At 33.3% G+C, this 20,266-nt stretch overlaps 1 protein-coding gene across 1 annotated transcript; it reads left to right on the top strand.

Moving 5' to 3' along the window:
- The first annotated feature begins 311 nt into the window (after window positions 1–311).
- LOC132562298 (phospholipase ABHD3-like) lies at window positions 312–12,109 on the top strand. Its single transcript, XM_060227041.1, has 10 exons — window positions 312–395; window positions 3,134–3,297; window positions 3,615–3,733; window positions 5,114–5,174; window positions 6,419–6,464; window positions 6,719–6,831; window positions 7,308–7,484; window positions 8,628–8,679; window positions 10,653–10,818; window positions 11,353–12,109. Exons 1-10 carry the CDS (start codon window positions 333–335, stop codon window positions 11,541–11,543), a joined length of 1,152 nt encoding a protein of 383 aa, XP_060083024.1. The 5' UTR covers window positions 312–332; the 3' UTR covers window positions 11,544–12,109.
- Window positions 12,110–20,266: the final 8,157 nt, after the last annotated feature.

Here is a 20,266-nt window from a genome sequence, read left to right as displayed (position 1 = left end):
TTAATCAAGTTGTATATTCAACGTAAAATCAAATAGTGTTGATAAGTCTTATCGTGCGTTTCAACTCATTTTTCTATCTTTTTAAGATATGATTCTTTTTCTGTGCAAAAACGCTAGCCTTGTTTAGATTTTGCTATAAGGAAAAATAACGTTAATCTTACCTTACCCCTCCAAATGAAATATTCCAATGCGGAAGGTCGGAATCGGAAAGGTTAAATCGTCTGGGTCACATGTGTGAAAGCAGCTGAACCGTTGCATCTGTCACATCGTAAAATTAAGGAAATTCTCTTAATTTTAGGAAAATGATCGAGCTGCTTCAGCAAAATGCTTCCATGGCGGTTGTGGCTGTGTTCTTCTCTGGTTACCTAGCGTACTATGCTTTATTTGTCGCTAAGGTAAGTGAAATCATCAGATATCCTTGCCATTGGATCGATTTCGGAGCCGGCAGTATGCAGATTGATTAATAATACAAGATCAAAAGAAATATTTTTAATGCACAACTGACAAAGCGCAGCCTTCACTGCAGCTGAATGACTACAATAGGGATGCTGATGTCGATAGTATAAAAATATTTGACTTTTTTTCAATTATTTTTTTTATTTACTGAAGTCAGGGACGTATAATAAAGTATTATACGTCCCTGCCGAAGTCTACCTATTCATGTAAGTTATAGACGTTCGGTTTAATTTAACTTAATTAACACTTAGTATGTGTGATTGATAAATTATTTACAATGTAATATTCTAAATGTCCATATGGTACCATATACATGGACTAATTTCCCAGCCCTGGACACATTGGCATTATATATAGCATCTATTGACTATAGGTATTGTATAATATATTGATTCTTACTGTACCAACAGAGAACAAAAGCTGTCCATAATAACACATACTAGCTAAGACTAGTGTATAACTATATGTTACTGTGTCTTTGCCCTGCAGTTAAACATGATGTAATTTTTGTAGGGTTTTAAGGCGACTTGAACAATATGTAATTTTTGTCGTATTTTTAAGCGATTTAGGGACATTTTGTCCAGAATTATGACAAGTCTGATCAATAGCTCAAGATTGTTTCTCAAAATTTTGGTGGCTCACATGAAAAGCATGAACCCTGCAAATCCTCAGTTGTAGAATGGTCTTTATAGAATTGTTGTTAATTGACTCAAATGCATTGTTACGGTTTATATTTCTGTTCACTTGTCACTTGAAAAAAACATTTAATAATTCCGATTCAGACACATGTACATATTTCTCTTTACCTTTGAAATAAAAAGAAAAGGATTCAAACACTATTTTATTGGAAGGAACACAAAGGAAGAATTAAAATTAATCCGAATTTTCTCTGCAGCCTAACTTACATCCCCATCTATTAATATCAGTTGTTTTTCTTTCATTTAAAACTAGAATTTTAATGTAGTCAAAATTAATGTTTAAAAAAAATATGGACTTGGATAATATTCTAACTCTGTGAGTAAACATAAAACCTGATCTTGCAAAAGTGGAGGGTTAGAAAAATCCACTCGTCTAGACGAGCCAAACGTACTTGCAGGCGAGTGATTTGTTTCAGTTACTTGTCCGGCGGGCGAGTGAAATTTGTAGTTCTGACTACTGAATTTTCCATAATAAATGACGTTTATCAACTTAAACACTCTTAAGACTAATTTAAATCCACTGATAGTCGATCGATGTTGTATCCTTCTTTTCACCACGTGTGAAGACTTGGGCTGATCCAGACAACGCGAAAACCTATTACTTTACCACAAATGTTGTTAGCAAGGTTGTTTAGTGTACGTAGTTACTGTCAAAAAGTCAATGTTCTAGCTCGCGTTAACAGTGAATTAAATATGAGTAAAACAATAAAAGCAAGTGTTGAGTTCAAACATTTGATATAGAAATTGATAATAAAATTTGTGTTCCTTAAATTATGTTTTGTTGCCTATTTTCTTCGGGTGAGTGAATGTTGGATTCGGGCAAGTGAATTTCAAGTTTCACTTGCCCAACAGACGAGTTGCTGAAAATATTTTTTTCTAGCCCTGAAGTGATAACTATACAATAGAATTCATTATGAAGTCTTGTTCCCCCAATGACCCTTTAAAACATGACACTCCCTTGATTTTGAGGGGCTTTATCTAGATATTAGATAACTATAGTTTGGAAACATCGTCCGAAGATCAAATGATTTCTGAAGCATAATATTTAATAATATAGCAATCAAAGTTTCTAACATTCCATTACATCAACTGTGATGATACTGTCAATATCAATATACTATAGAGTGTCAAAGAGCAGCAAAGTTCACTGAATGATAATAAAAATTATATATAAAAGGCAGACAACAATTGACTGTACAGTGTAATAGCATGATAGTTAACATCCTTATGATGTTATTTAAATTAGACATGGTCCTCATATTTATTTAAATAATGAAATAATCAAGACATTTTCATATTTATGGAAATAGAAATCATTTTGTTTGTTTAAATAAACAAACCTTAATGTTTAGATAGACGTCTTCGTGTTTAATTGAAGTACTTATTTAATGGTAATTAGATTTATCCTTTTAAATATTAATAGACATCAAAATTATCCTTGGCGATACACGTTTGTAAGGGATATTGAATTGGGCTCCAGCTGTCCATCCATTGTTGTATGGAACTATCAAATATGTAACCATGGTATTTGTGAATGATGCCAAACAATACTCAAAAAATGACTGACAGTAAAAAATGATCTACATAAAAACACAAGTAACACTGGTGGAATACAGTTATATACTAGTTATCATATCTAAATAGATATTATTGTGTGTCTGACCATTAAACAGCTGGGATCAGGGGATTTTGCATTATCTTGTTACTAATACATTTATTGATTTAACTGACTTCCTTACAATCAGTTAAATGCCATGGACTATCTAGATTAGTTTATCGTTGCTTTACGTCCCATTAACAAGCAGCTGGGACTAATTAGTAATTATAATTACATGTATACTCACTTCAGTATGTAAACATATTTTTTATTGAATCATCAAAATAAAATGCATTTACAAACTATAATAGCTATCATTTTAATGTAGTGGAAGCTATCAGTTAAAAGGGATAGATATAGCCTTATATTTTGTCTGTTTCAGAAGCCCAAGCTGGCCTGTAAAGATACAAAGTTCCGTACCTTTTTGCTGGATCACTGTCCTGTTATCTCAGAAAAGTATTCTCCCACTATTTGGTGTTTTGAATCCAGGGCTCAAACAATACTTCGCTCCTTTTTAAAATCTGCTCCAATGCTGACCTATGAAGGGTAAGGAAGAGTTTTTTTTCTACTATTTCAGAACGTATGAAAATGTATTTGATTTTTACCTACAATATTTACTACTGTTATTTTTGTCCTACTGACCCAGTTCTAGAACATAATGTGATGTCTCTGGAAATGTATGGAGGTCTCAGCTGACCTGTGAAATCCTTGAGCTTGTTTCATATTGTTAAAAACATCTACACAGTAATAATAATTTGTAAGCATAAAATATTTACTGTAGTCTTACTACAACCTTTACTTAAAAACTTTGCATTGGAAATTGTACATCAGATGTAAACAATAAATGTGTACTCTATTTACAGGGAACTCATTAAGATGGAAGATGGTGGACAAATCTTGCTGGACTGGTACCAAAATGACAATGATATTTACCCTGACACAGAAACCAGACCAACTGTCTTACTTCTACCAGGTCTCACAGGTAACTCCTAAATAGTGTAGTAACTGTCTTACTTGTCCAGGTCTCACAGGTAACTCCTAAATAGTGTAGGACCTGTCTTACTTGTCCAGGTCTCAAAGGTAACTCCTAAATAGTGTAGTAACTGTCTTACTTGTCCCGGTCTCACAGGTAACTCCTTAATAGTGTAGGAACTGTCTTACTTGTCCCAGGTCTCACAGGTAACTCCTAAATAGTGTAGTAACTGTCTTACTTGTCCAGGTCTCACAGGTAACTCCTAAATAGTGTAGGAACTGTCTTACTTGTTCAGGTCTCACAGGTAACTTCTGAATTCTTGAAACAGGTTGGGAAACTTTGGCATGTAGGCGTTACAAGCATAGAATGTTAACTTCATTCAAATTATTCATGGCGCTGCACCATTATACTTACAAAATTTGCTTCCTCCTATGATAGGAAATGCCCAAAATTATATTTTAAGGACCAATTCAAATATGCGTCCGCCAGCAAGTAGGACAAATATCTATATGAACTCTTTTTTATCTACTTCTATTAGGGAATGGAATGGCATACCAAATAACATAAGAAACTCTCCAACTTTGAACACTTTCAAAAACACCTAGATAAACAAATTATTAAACCTCTATACTACTTTGTTGGTGAGCGCTGGGCTCAGGTAATGCACACTCATCTACGTCTTGGATGTAGCTCTCTCAGTTACCATTTCTATAATAATCATGTTTCAGATACAGATCTGTGTGTATGTGGGCAGGTTGAAACTCCTTATCATTATCTGATGCAGTGTGTACGCTATAATCGAGCTAGAGAAAATACCCTAGATACATTAAATTTCAATTGATCACTGGAATTACTCATTTATGGTGACCCAAACCTGTCTCAAGATGATAATATCATTAGGTATATTTGAAAAGGTACAAAGGTACATTGTAGAGTCGGGTAGATTCTAGGTGCAGGGTGTGCTCTCTTTACCTCTTCCTTTCTCCTGTCTTACCAACTAATGTTATCTTGTAATGGTTAACATAATAACGGTCAGTGTTCATCAGTGAATGTTAAGTTAAAAAAAATCTTTTAATGTGTTTAATGTAAATTGTACTATTGGAACTGTTTTATATTGGAGATGGCTTAATATAAGATTTATAATCTTGTTGCCAGATCCATTTTCAATTTTATAATTTGTGTATGTGTATGTTGTAAATGAAAATCTGAAAATGAAATATTGTTTAAACCAACTCCTAAATAGTGTAGGAACTGTCTTACTTGTCCTGGTCTCACAGGTAACTCCTAAATAGTGTAGGTACAATTTCAATTTTCTAGGTCTCATAGAAAACTCAATTAATGTATATGTTTATGTAAGTGCTAACAGTAACTGTTGCCTTTTTGGTGTAGGTACCAGCAGTGACTCATATGTATTACAGTACGTTCATGAGGCAGCACAACATGGCTACAGGTTTGTATTCTGTGGATCATTCCCAAAGTTCATAAAACAATCCTAGTAACGTTGGTAAGGAAAATAACACTTTTGTGTAGATTTTACTTCATTTTATTTAAAACAAAAGTCAGGCTGTTCAGTAGGGATTACAAGCATGGAGTTGCAGTTTGATGGTTTTCACATTTTCACCCTGACTCTAAGATGCCCATGAGACAGCGTAAACATGGTTTTACTGAAAGTCTAAAATTCTCTTCTTGAAACCCAGGTTTGGTGGATTTAAATACTCATGGCAGAATGATACTACTAGATGGATCTAAGAATCTCTTCCAAAATTGCAAATTTCCAGGATTTCACATTTCCTTCTCAGTAGGGAGTGAAGGTTGCTTCAGTTTATGTAGGGAGATAGCAGTGTTTTAGGCATTTTGTTCAATTTTAATTGAAATGAATTTAGATTTTAGAAATCATTGAGATGACAGCTTAATGGTATACAGAGGTACTTTGACTCTCAATTCATGTCCTTATTTCAATTATTGTGGTAAACAAATTCTTTCAGTCTTATTTGGAAATGCATATCCTTACAAACATCCAAACAGATAATAAAAAATCTTGCTATCTGTTACATTGTGCAATTTCATTGAATACTGAGAATTAAGATAAATTAATAACTTCCAACTGATCCTGACAGGTATGACATAATCTGCTGGTGGAGAGGGTGTAGTTTATATAGGATATATAGGAAAATAACATTTTTGAGCATAATTTGTTTATTTTCTTTCAGAAGTAGTTCAGCTTTGGTTGAAATTATAAGTATAAGGTGACAATTTGATAAGATGCACATACTGACCATGGCTGACCCTTAGGGACTGATAGACGGGGCCAGAAATGGGTCAAATTGACTGAAATTTTCAAAGATGTTCTTCTGTACCTTGGTGAAAGATTTTATGTAGGAAAATTCAATGATTGGGTGTAATTTCTTTCAATTCAAATTTGGTTAGAGGCCTTAACATGAAACAGCAGTTTATGTTATGTACTATTTACATTTCGTGCACAATGCAGATAAAGTTATTTGACTTTTTTAACAAACATATTTCTATGACATGTTATGAGAATCATTGTGATTCAGATGACCGTTAAGGCCCTTGGGCCTCTTGTTTTAATTTGCATTGTGAGCTTATATGGTTAATATTCTGTTGAACCTCCCTGATCAAGTCTGAAATATTATTGACATAAACATTGTTTGTCCATGTTAATTGCTGTTTTAGGTCCGTTGTTTTTAACAATCGTGGCAATGGAGGAGTCAAACTCCTGGTGAGTGTAAAATGTTGTAAATCATTTCAGGGTCATCTGTAAGATGAAGACAACTAATTGATTACAGTATGGCTTAATTTAAAATCTCTGAACCTTGTTTTCCTCATAATGGTGTCTTTTATTTCTTCCTAAGTGAATATGACAATAAGAATTGATATGAAATTACAAAAATATTTAAAGACATTGATATGTTTGTTTCACCGAACAAATATCTTCATTAAGACTAAAATTGATTTTTTTAATTTTAATTTTAGACTGCGAGGACCTATTGTGCCACAAATACTGAAGATCTGGCTTTTGTAGTATCTTTCATAAAGGATCGTTATCCTAATGCACCACTTATAGGGGCTGGAATTTCACTGGGCGGGTGAGTCCTTAAAGGGATCAAAATCTTACTGAGCACGTTAAAATTTCACCAAGCAGTGTAGTCTCTATAAGGATAAAAAATGTTGATGGGTAAGATGACACCTAGCAATAGAAAGAGTCATGGAGACAGAAGTCAACCAACCACTATCAGAGCAGGTAAGTACTTAGGGGAGTCAAACTCTCACTGAAACAGGGAAGTCCAACAAGGAATCCAGATCACAGGATAGGGAAGTTCTTATAGAGGTCAAACTCTCATAGGACAGGAAAATTCTTATAGGGGCCAAACTCTCACAGGACAGGAAAGTTCATATAGGAACTTTAAACTCTAGCAGGTAAGTCCCATAAAGGTTTGAAATATATAACTGGCCAGATCAGTGATAATATTTCTCATCATGATGTTATAAATTTGAATTTGATATTCAATAAATTGTATATAATTTCGTGATGATAACTATAAAATGATTTGATGTTTTACAGAATGATCCTATTCCAGTATCTGTCTAAGATGGGTAGTGAATCCAAACTGCAGGCGGGAATGTGTGTATCTGTGGCGTGGAATGTGTTTGAGTCCTATGTAGAACTTGAGAAGCCAGGAATCAATAGACATGTCCTCAACCGAGCTCTCGCCAAAAATCTTGTCTATTCTATACAGAGGTTTGTCAACATACCAGATACACAGAAAACATTTTGCCAATCTGCCATTTTTATTTTGAACAGAGTCAGGCAGGGATGTAGTGTTGTCATCCTGTCCTGACTCATACCATCCTGAATCTGTTTTCAGCCAGGTGTCTTTTAAGGCCTCTTTAATTACGATATTTGAAAATTTAAGTAAGGATCTGTTTATAATATCTTAGAAGAAATTGTGTGTCATGTTTCCAAGGTCAGGGCCAGGAGAGATTGTCTCTCATGTTTCCAAGGTCAGGGCCAGAAGAGTTTGTGTCTCATGTTTCCAAGGTCAAGGCCAACACAAAGATTCATACTAGAAAATTATTCACCACTTTAGTGCTATTATTAGTTCTCTAGTATCTTTTTATTTCTTAATAGATTTTAATTAAAATTTATACAAATTAGGTCAACTTATAATATGGTAACTAATCAGCCTAGTATAGAGAGGGGAGTCATGAAAATCACATTGTAACATCAAGGTAATCTGTACACACTCTACCATATAAATGGTTATATTTGTGGACAGGTATTTTTGGCATTTTCTACGAGCACAAAAATAAGAATTGCAAGATGTATTGTATTACCAACTCTTCCCATAGAGACTCAATTATCTTGCAAAAACTGTGATTATGAAAGAAAAAAACTTGAGTTATCCTTACAGCAAAAATTGAAAATGCAAATATTAATTTACATAGATTGGGAAGAAGAATAAAATTCAGGTGTCAGTTTCCTATCTTTGGTCAACAAATTCAGAGTTAGATTTTGTCATCCTCAGTACTTCACAGTTTCACTCACTGTCATTATCTTCACCCTAGAACATTTCATGGCAAAATTTTAAGTACAAGCAAAGTTATGCGATTGTTCTAGAGTAAGTTTCAGGAGAAAAAAACTCACCTATCACAGACTGATACGCTCCTTTTAAGTTTACATAGAAGGTTTTATGTACATCAAAGGACCAAACTAGTCTTCCTGACTTACCCACAAGGTGCCACACATGAAACCATCAGTTTTGCCATGAGATGTTCCAAGGATGCAGAGAGCCCTTGGAGTATTGAAGATTTGTTTGAAAACAAACATGTGAAAAACTGTATGATAAAAGGCAACATTTGGATTATTTTGATTTATTTTCAGGAATGTTGAAGTCTTTGAACAGCATTTTGATGACATTGACCATGTCTTTAAGGTAAGTCACTTAACAGATGTTTGAAAATCACAGCAGGGCAGTGAATAAAAAATGTCTTGTATGAATCCCAGGCCTCCTTGGCAGCTAGATAACTTAATATAATCAAACCATTGTGTTGTTTAGAGATACAAAATTGCAGCTAGAAAGCAATATGTATGTAACTTTAGGTTGTTTTTTCTGAAAGTCATTCATGGTTATCCATATTCAGATGTTTTACTTTGAATCAAATTCAAACCACACAATTATTTTCACTTTATAAGAGAATTTCAAAAGAGCAGATTGCAACTTAACTTTTATAAAATGCCTTTATCTGGTTTTTTTTTTTATATTTCGAGAACTACAATAAAGATCTTTCTCAAATGTCATGTGTAGGTTTCCCTTGATTTTGATTGTGCCCGTTTTATTTTGGAACTGATCAGAAAAAAGAAATTGCTGAAAGGCGGCCATCTTGGATTTTGACTTTGAAAGTTTGTTATCACTTTTTCTTGAGTATTTCTCTATAGATCTTTTTCAGATTTCAGTTATAGGTTCCCCTTTGTCCAGCTTGATTTTGGGTCTGATAAAAAAATAAAATGGCCATATTTAATTTTTTCAAAGATGTTTTATTTCTTGAAACTTCAGCATAGATATTTCTCAGATGTAATGTGTTCATGTGCCTGTTTGATTTTGGGATTGATCTGGAAAAACAAAATGGCTTCAAGACGACCATCTTGGATATGGCAGTTAAATATTATTATTGCTATTTCTGCAAAGAAATGCTCAAATTTCTTATTATTGAAATCAAATACAAAGTAGAGAAGAGAAAAGAAGGGAAAAGAACAAATAATGATCAAACAATGATGGGCTCCTAGATACCTCTGGGATCTCCTGGTTTTGTTTCTTTTTGTTGAAATCACTATGATATGAGAATGATGTTTGTTTCACATCTGAATTATAAAATCTTTTTCTTAACCACAATTTCGTTTGTAAATCCACAACATTACAAGAATTTGTAAGATCAGTTGACATATTTAACCTTGCTTTTGTTTCTTTAAGTCTTCCACAATAAGAGAATTTGATGACCGCTTTACATCAAAAATGTTTGGATATGAAGACTGGCAGGATTACTATAAAGATGCCTGTATACATAATCGTGTCCACAAACTGAGAGTACCTGTACTAGTGCTGAGTGCTGCGGACGATCCCTTCTCTCCGTTTCAGAATTTCAAAAGAACAGATTGCAACTTAACTTTTATAAAATGCCTTTATCTGGTTTTTTTTTTTATATTTCGAGAACTACAATAAAGATCTTTCTCAAATGTCATGTGTAGGTTTCCCTTGATTTTGATTGTGCCCGTTTTATTTTGGAACTGATCAGAAAAAAGAAATTGCTGAAAGGCGGCCATCTTGGATTTTGACTTTGAAAGTTTGTTATCACTTTTTCTTGAGTATTTCTCTATAGATCTTTTTCAGATTTCAGTTATAGGTTCCCCTTTGTCCAGCTTGATTTTGGGTCTGATAAAAAAATAAAATGGCCATATTTAATTTTTTCAAAGATGTTTTATTTCTTGAAACTTCAGCATAGATATTTCTCAGATGTAATGTGTTCATGTGCCTGTTTGATTTTGGGATTGATCTGGAAAAACAAAATGGCTTCAAGGCGACCATCTTGGATATGGCAGTTAAATATTATTATTGCTATTTCTGCAAAGAAATGCTCAAATTTCTTATTATTGAGATCAAATACAAAGTAGAGAAGAGAAAAGAAGGGAAAAGAACAAATAATGATCAAACAATGATGGGCTCCTAGATACCTCTGGGATCTCCTGGTTTTGTTTCTTTTTGTTGAAATCACTATGATATGAGAATGATGTTTGTTTCACATCTGAATTATAAAATCTTTTTCTTAACCACTATTTCGTTTGTAAATCCACAACATTACAAGAATTTGTAAGATCAGTTGACATATTTAACCTTGCTTTTGTTTCTTTAAGTCTTCCACAATAAGAGAATTTGATGACCGCTTTACATCAAAAATGTTTGGATATGAAGACTGGCAGGATTACTATAAAGATGCCTGTATACATAATCGTGTCCACAAACTGAGAGTACCTGTACTAGTGCTGAGTGCTGCGGACGATCCCTTCTCTCCGTTTCATGGTAAGTATACTTAATGCAGCATGTACCTGGTAACAAGACCATGCCTCGTAATAAGACGCTTACATGTATTGAAGAATGATTACTGTAGAACTGTGATGAAAGCCGTGTCATTGTCCTGTATGTTATAAGCCCGCCCATTTCTCTCATTATTTATTGCAGTGACAATTATAGATACAACTTCGTAATTGCAAACAGATATAAAAAATTACTTTATAATAGGATTTGTGATCAGTCCAAACAAAAAACACTTTTTTGATGTGAAGTGTTTGGAATTTAGAATGGATCATTTGATCATGATCCTGGAACCTCTTGAAATCTCCCAATGAAATCAATGTCTTCTTGAAATTAGTCACACAGTGAGTATTCACATCTATACAATAATCATGATTTCTGTTCAGGACATGAATATTGTAACAACCCCCTATCCTTCTACCCCAAAATTGTTTCCTATTTCATTGTACCCATGCTTTTTTCTCTTTTGGTCATGCACCTATAAACTGAAAATCTAATGATCACTTATGTTGTATGTTCCAGCCATCCCTATCAAAGAAGCAGAACAAAACGACAACATAGCAATAGTCGTGACATCCCATGGTGGCCATATTGGATTTCTTGAAGGAATTCTACCTCGTCATGGAGGATACATGGATCGACTGTTCTCACAGTTTTCTCATGCAATCTTCGAACATGGCCCCAAAACACTACTAGCTGAAGAATATCGATAAACAAAATAGAAATATTTAGAATCACTACTAGGTAAGATTAATTTGAATTACTCATCATAAACATTGTGCAGACAAATTGTCTCAGTGTCTGGAATATAGTAGCATATCATAATGTACACAAATGTAAAAAGTTGCAATTTTTTTAGGTATTTTACCTCTGGCAATGATCAAGGATAGCACAAATCAGAAAAAATACTCACCTGATAGAAAAACAATAGTTTAATTCATGACTTCCTTACAAAATTCAGACATTTTGCTTCAGGTAAAGCTAGGAAAATTAAACACTAAAAAAACCACTAGGAGAACTTAACTCTGTTTAATAACAAAAGGCAGAATTTTTGTAGCAAAATTGTTATACCCTCACTTACACTTGTTTATACATGAGTGTGTTCATGATAGCCTGATGTACAAGTTCTCATTAACTCCAGAACTGATTTGCTTTACATTCACACCATCATACCAACAAGATCTACCCGGGGTATATCTGATTAGATATTGGATTTCATTGATCAAGGTTAAAGGTCAGATGCCTCCCATTTTAATCAAGGGATAGGGGATATAGTTATTTGAATCTGCACTGCATTGCTATTTAAGTAACAATACAAGCAGTGTGTAACTCTTTAACAGAAGTTTAAGTACAATTGTCAGATCGCAGAAATTTTTGTCACACGATAGGTGCTGTACATATAGTGTGCACACTAATTAATTACGTAATACATCAGGTATAAATGTTATCCGAACAAATTACTTGATATTAGCACCAGGCTTGGACAATAAACTGAATTGTTATACTATGTCAGCATTTACACTTGTGCACTGTACAATACTAGTATTGTTAGTATGAAATAAGACTTCACTCACTATCAAGAGAGGTACATGATACATCATGCCTTACACACGATTTACAAAATATCGGAATAGCGATTTTTTGTGTATGTGGATCTATGTACATACATTTATGCTTGTGATGTATATTACTGAAGTTTCTGCTTCATGTAAAATCATATACATTCAGAAAGTCTTTAAAATTTCAATTTTCTTCTACTTTTTAAATTTTCTATTCTTCTAGGATAGAAATATGTATATACTCTGATAATGTTTTCTCCACTTTAGATACATATTCACACCCATCACAAGTTTACTGTTACACTTCTTTCATCTTTCTTCTTTTGTGGAAGGATTTTACACCTGTACGTATATTCAGTTTCAAATCAGTTTCATTTCTTTAGAACCTATCCACATGTCTGTTCAAAACCATTTCATTTTACTTCTTCTAGCCTTGAACAAAATTAAATGAAATTTCACAGAAACCTTCCATAGCCAAATGTAAGCCAAAATTGTGAAACATATTCAGTTCTCAAGAGAGAGGCCAAAAGGCATTAAATTGCTTGGAATTAACATTCCAAAAATAACAAAAATCATTAAACAAACTGCATGAAATTGCTAAAATCATCTTCTCAAGATTCAGTTTACCAAAATATGAATCTAATGAACACAGCATCTTGTACTCCTCCCTGGGGAGAGTGTAAAGTTTCCTATAGTTTATATAGAAACGTTACATTATGGAGCATAATTTGTCAGATTTCCTTTGAAAATGATTCAAATTTGGTTTGAGTAAGTGATATGAGATGGCAGTTATTGTGTTACACATTACATACATGTATGATGGAGATCAGCTTATCTTACTATGTTAACAAGATGATTTCCTAACCATGGCAGTTTGTGTTACCGGGAACTCCATAGACTAAGAAACTGGCCAGTCTGTGCTTTTTTCCTCTGACACTTCTGTTTGCCGTGGATGGCTTGTGACGGGCCTCTAGTATGCCGTTCAGTGAGGTAGACACCATCTGCTAAAATAGACTTAAAATTACCTTGGCTGTTTTATATCCTTTGTGTAATTATTGTAAAAGATGTTGACATGGAAATATTGTATTTATCTGACAGTAAATCTGTGTCCAGTAATAAGCCCACCAGGCTTAACACTGTTGTAAAAAATGATAGAGAAAATTAATTAATTGTCCAGTACCTACCTAGTAATAAACCTACCCTCTGAAGTTTTGTCAGAATTTGTATGTTTATAGCCTGAATTGATTACAGGATAACTACATACGATTTCAATTTTACATCGGCTGATTAAGTATAGATGTAACTTCCATCAAAAATTCCCAAAATTCATTCACCAGGAGTATTCCATTGATAAGAAGGGAGAAAAGTTTTTCATTGTCATGACTCTTTGATAAATGTATGATATTATTTATTATTACTTTGTGTTAGAATCATCCCCTAGATATTACACATAGATGTTACTTTCCTTGGCATGTTCAGTCAATAAAAAGGAACAAATTGCTTCATTGTTTTGTATGTTCTTCAATATCAAACATAATTTATGTATTTATAATATTTAATATCATAAGTCACTCTTACTGAAAATTAATTTTCTGACATTGTAGAAAATTGAATTTTTTTCATATATTCATGCAGTATCATGTATCAATATTTTATGTAAATATTTGCACGATAAAAACTGTGACTTTGCTGTAGCTATGGATACAAAATACTTTGTTTATTTGACTTTTTTAAGAACATGTTTATTATTTTTTGTTATGATTTTGTTATATTCTTATACTTTTCTACTCAGGAATGTAAATCTGGACGATAAAAACGAGAAGTATTCAGAGCCTATAGTACCAGGTTTATATATAAGTAATATAAACACAATGATATCCGAATCATACATAGATATAATATTTAATTATTGGCTGTAAACAGCTTCTCCCCTTATTGATGAAGTATTAGCCATGTTTATTTATTAGTCTACAATTATTGTAGAAAATTGTTGTAAGATGCACAAAGTGTATTTATGCCAAAGCAGTGTATAATTAGTGCAGTAACATCTGTTCTGATCCATTTGAAATGGTAGATTAAAATTAATCAACATTCGTTTTTATAAAACCAAAGGATTAAAAAATATTGGGTGAAAAAAAATTTAAGTCAGTTATAATAGTCTTCATAGTTCCTTTCTATGTATCTTAAATCTTATGTATAATTATGATGGGATCTTTTTTAGGTCATCTGAACTGAAGGGTCATGATGACCTGTAGCCATTGATTGTCCATCGTCGTCCACTGTGCACCATGTGCCGTGCATAAACTTTTGACATTTTAAACTTCTTCTCAAGTTCTACTAGTGGGATTGAGCCCAAACTTACACGAAATGATCCTGAGATGGTCCTGATTAAGGTTCTTATTTTTTGGGTATATATGAAATCCAAGATGGCTGACATGACCACCATCTTGAACAAAATATTTCAAACTTCTCTAGTTCCATTTGTTCCATTGAGCTAAAAATTGGTGGAAATATTAAGGAAAGATAGCCATCAAAGTGGTTTTATTTTTCAATCTTGTCAAAACATTGACAGTACAGTCAGGGAAGTCATTTTGTAACATCATTGTACAATCATGGTTTTCCTGTGCAGCACCAATTTCAAACTTCTCAAGTTTCACCAGTTGTATTGAGCTCCAACTTTACTTTCAAAAACTTGTTACAGTTACCTACTCCTCACCGAACCTACCATCTGCGTCATGGAAAACAGCTTCTCAGTAAGATTTGATTGAAAGTAGAAAAAATAACCATTCTTCCTGCAGAAAGTTGTTGTAGTCAGATGACCGTTAAGGCATGTGGGCCTCTGATAATATTATGTTATGTTTTTTTCAAAGTGGCATTAGAGATTATGATGAACTTGCCATCTCAGTCAATTTAGTTAGGTGTAATTGACAGAAAATGAAATAGCTGAATGCTTTCATATGCAACGAATAGTCAATTTTTATCACCACAGAACTGATGTACATTTTTTTTTTTTTTCGTAATTCTGTTATGTTTTAAATATTGTTTTTGGAGTGTTTTTCTTAATCAAGAGATCAAGGGTGTGATGAGTTGTAACATGAAATATGTTACCAAATGTAATTGTAAGTGATAAGAAAACACTTTTTTTTAACCATTGTCTTTCATTGCAATGCCAAATATGATTTTCTTAGCCAAGCATTAAGTATATATATAGTTGTATTCCTAGTCAGAATTAATTTCAATTTGCATAAAAGTTTTAATTTAGGAATAATAAATATTGTCAGTTCTGGTGCACATAAACTATGCTATATGCTATTTATTGTTAAAAGAGTATTGACATGTTTGTACAAGGAAATATGAGGCACTGAAATAGGTTGACATTGAGTGAGGTGACATCTTATCGTATTCTAGATTTCAAGGTACTTGTCTGTTTATAGTATATCTCTTCACATTTTCAATACATTTGTACATGTAGAGTACTGTTGCTGAGAAAACAGTACAATTTTGGACTGTCTGCTTGTTGTTCATTACAACATCGAATTGATTGGCATACATTGTTTTATTTAAGTACGACTTAGCTGTACAGAAAATTCTTGTTATTGTGTTGTTTACAAGTATTGGACCACGTTTTAATTTCTTTCATTCCATTTGTTTTACTTCTTCTGATGTCTATATGATAGTCATACAATCAGTTTTCTGAGGTTCCGCTGACTCCTACACCAGAGGTTACATATTTCCACAGAGATGTGTTTTGTAAAAAGTCCACACCAGACATCCGTCTGTCAGAATGTCTGTTTTGTTTAGGTCTGTCTAGATGTTTAACATCTGGTGTAGGGGTGAGAGGAAACTCAGGCTATTAACAATAATTGATCAAGGATCAAGGAGGAAATTGCAGTTCTGTAATTTACAGCCCACCGAACGTATATTTCTATCGGACAATTCACAGTAGAAATTTTTACTGAAATAATATCAGATGTTTTTGATATTGTTAGACTGTGATATACCCAACACATGTTATGTCCTGTTAATGAGAATGGTGATCATGCTTGAGTTGTACAATAGTAATCAACCTTCGGGGATCTCCTTTGGGTGATACAATTAGTAATCAAACAAGGGTGATCTCCCTTGAGTATTTCAATTCTAATCGACCATCGTTAATATCCTTGGGACTGTACAACAGTAATCAATTGGTGGTATCCCTTGGGTTGTACTATTCGTAATCAAACTTCGAATATCTCCCTTTGATGGGAAATCAGTTTTCAAACATCGATGACCTATCTTAGGTTGTACAACTAGTAATCAAACATCGGTGATCTCCCTTTGATGGGAAATTAGTAATCAAACATCGGTGATCTGTCTTAGGTTGTACAACTAGTAATCAAACATCGGTGATCTCCCTTTGATGAGAAATTAGTATCAAACATCGGTGATATCTCTTAGGTTGTACAACTAGTAATCAAACATTGGTGATCTCTCTTAGGTTGTACAACTAGTAATCAAACATCGGTGATCTCCCTTTGATGGGAAATTAGTAATCAAAAATCGGTGACCTATCTTAGGTTGTACAACTAGTAATCAAACATCGGTGATATCTGTTAGGTTGTACTAGTAATCAAACATTTGTGATCTCCCTTGTATGAATGATAACAATATCTCTTACATAACGCTGCTTCGATTGAGTGCTTGTGTGCAATATACGTGTACACCTCTTAGACTGCTTTGTTGTTTGATGTTATGCAATAAATGCTGCTAATTTTACTGAAATGTTTAGAGTTTTTGTTGAGAGATGACGTAACCAGCGAAACTGTTTATTTAATATTGTGTGACTTTTACAAAACTACAGGGAAACGGATATCAGGGGGTGTGATTGATGTGATGAGTAAGAAGTATTCATCACAGTCTATTTATCTACTTTTTAACATATAAATGGACTTTCTTCTTTTGATAATTTCCTACGTCACTGCATTGGCCAATCATTCATGGCGTTACAAAATGAACGTAAAATTGTCCAATTAAAATGCTTGTTGCATAGAGGATTAAATTATTATTTGACGAAACAAACAAAAGACGGACAAATTTCGGCATTTTATGGTTTTTTGTTTTTGTTTTTCTCTCGAGGTAATTATGTGATTTACCATCTGGACTGGATGGGGTAATTAAGTAACGGAAATAAATCTTGATATAGACAAAATAAATAATAGCAATACAGAGTTTGACTGCACAATTAACAACTGAATGGATTATGAACAGTTGGAAGTCCCGTGTTTCGTGTCTTTCTGTAGCCATTTCTGTTATACCGATAAAAACCAGGACTTCTTTTTCCTCTTTTTTTTCTTGAATCTAGATTTGTATTGGCAAAATCTACAAGGTAGCTTCGCCCCAACTGTCATTCAGGGAAGTGGGGCAGACTCTTCTGCAGTGTTATGCTCAAATTCCTGCGTTTGGCAACAAGTCCCGCCCATATCATCTTGTGTCATGTTAATAAATTCAGCAAGAAGCTCCGCCCACCTCTCGTCTGTTTGAGTTGGCAGAAAAACCCGACTGCATATGTGATTTAGTTCTGCCTCCTAAACTTAAACAGCTATGAGAAGTCGAGGCAAAAGTGGCGATATCGGTTGAACCATTTATATTTGAAATAAAGTAGATGTGCACATAAATTATGTTAATTTACAGAGAGACCTTTAGAAAATTCGTGATTGTCCAGTATATTACCGGAAAGTTATGTATTGTCAATAGGTACATATATCTAAGGTGATGTGACGGAACTCTGGCCAACCTGACGTATAAATGACAACATTGCACGTTTTATTTTGGTCTGCTCTGAGTTAGGAGAATCATTACGAAACAGGTAAATATCTGTGGATAGTAGGTCTCCGAAAGCCGTTTTTCCGTGACATAACTGTGTAGGCTTTCTCATTCCATAACAACCAATTTATCAAATAGGATGTGGCACAAGTGGGAGAAAAAAAAGAGACTGGGATATTTAATCCGAAAGGGAACAATTTCAGAAATCGATGGATGTTTCTCTCTTTTTCTCGAAAATCAAATAACGCTCACTGGAACACAGTGTAAGCCAGTGATTTTTAATAATTACCGACCAAGTTTATGTCATTTAACATACTTACCGACCATATATACGTTATTTAACATAATTACCGACCAAGTGTACGTTATTTAACGTAATTACCGACTTAGTTTACGTCATTTAACATACTTACCGACCATATATACGTTATTTAACATAATTACCGACCAAGTGTACGTCATTTAATATAATTACCGACCAAGTGTACGTCATTAAACATAATTACCGACCATGTGTACGTCATTTAACATAATTACCGACCAAGTGTACGTCATTAAACATAATTAGCGACCATGTGTACGTCATTTAAAATAATTACCGACCAAGTGTACGTCATTAAACATAATTACCGGTCATGTGTACGTTATTTAACATAATTACCGACCAAGTTTACGTCATTTAAAATAATTACCGACCAAATGTACTTTATTTCCTTAACTTCCATTGTCTCCTTTTGTCATGTTTCACGTAGTTGTAACTGCTCATATTAATTTAGATGTCGTGCTCGAAAAAGATTGGCATATTAAGTCTCGAAAACGAAAAAGATGAAGGTACAACATACTTTGTAAATGTAATTAGTGAATGAAATCAAATCAAGTTATGAACGTGATGCTGTAAACATACGTATTTTAGCGTATGTTATGTGTCTTTCGCACTGAATGTAATCCGCTCATTTCTATATTCGTTATATCACATAGCAATAATTTGTGTAAAAGTAACAAGACGTAATATCTCATTACTTCAAAGTACATGTAGTTCACTTTCACATATCTATAATCCACGTACTTTAATGATAAAAAACAAACTGTATATATTATTTAACATTTATTGTTTCTTTGAGACACATTCCAATGACATGAACATCATACATTTAGTTTGAATTGATTTTCATGAAAGGGTGTGCGCATTGCAGGGTCAAATGCGTCACCTAAATTGAGATAAAAGTACACAAATTTTCCTGACGTATTTCGCATATCGTTACTGAAAATAGCACAGTAATTAGCATTACTTATGAATTATATTGAGAATGGAATTCTATTACAAAAAAAAAAAAAAAAGAAACTCAGTATTTGGATTTCTTTGTCGGACTTTGGACGGCATTGTTTAAAAAAACGAAATATGGAACAGCGCATGTGTAAAATCAGTTACAAGTTTTATCTACATGATGAGTATAAATATCAACAACGAGCGATGTCACGTCTATAAAAATATATTTGATGTAACCTCTAGACGTTAATATTTTACAGTGGCACAAACAAGTATTATAACAACGTATATATCAAATGACAGAAAATTAAAAAAAAATCCGGTTAACAAACAGGCATCTCACTTCCCTACCTAATAAAGTTATTTAAAACGGATTTAGCAGATATCACAGACCATGAAGCTTGTATGTAGAACCTGATAGATTTTCCTCTTAGCTTTAAGTATCATGTAGTAAAATGATATAACTTTAGTAATTTGTACAAATAATATTTGATCACATGGAGAAAAGCTTAGTTATAGTACTTGGGTTATATTAAAATATGTGTTACAATTTAAATTACGAGTAAACGAAAACAGAAATAATTTAATATATTACAAGCAATGAGACATGACGACTTACGAATACTATAAATGTATATAGTTGTTTTATGTACATTTAACACTTGTTTACGTCCGGCTTTTGTATAAAAACAATAGGATTCCCTGCAGTATTGGTTATTATTACCCAAAACTTACAATATACATAAACAGACAAGTATGTTCTAAAAGTCAATTATTGCTTATGAATACACAGTTTGCATTAGTATAA

This window comes from Ylistrum balloti, unplaced genomic scaffold, assembly GCF_031769215.1.
Source record: "Ylistrum balloti isolate Yb309-2 unplaced genomic scaffold, AGI_CSIRO_Ybal_v1 Utg371388, whole genome shotgun sequence".
Lineage (NCBI taxonomy): Eukaryota > Metazoa > Mollusca > Bivalvia > Pectinida > Pectinidae > Ylistrum > Ylistrum balloti.
Note: the sequence above shows the minus strand (reverse complement) of the source record. Positions and strands in the feature narration are given on the sequence as shown.

Bases quoted from the DNA above. Each gene is read 5' to 3' on its own strand.
- LOC132562298 (XM_060227041.1), top strand. From the start codon at position 333: ATGGCGGTTGTGGCTGTGTTCTTCTCTGGTTACCTAGCGTACTATGCT. The intron at 7,485-8,627 runs GTTTGTCAACAT...ATTTATTTTCAG, and splicing joins CTTGTCTATTCTATACAGAG to GAATGTTGAAGTCTTTGAAC. The intron at 8,680-10,652 runs GTAAGTCACTTA...TGTTTCTTTAAG, and splicing joins ACATTGACCATGTCTTTAAG to TCTTCCACAATAAGAGAATT.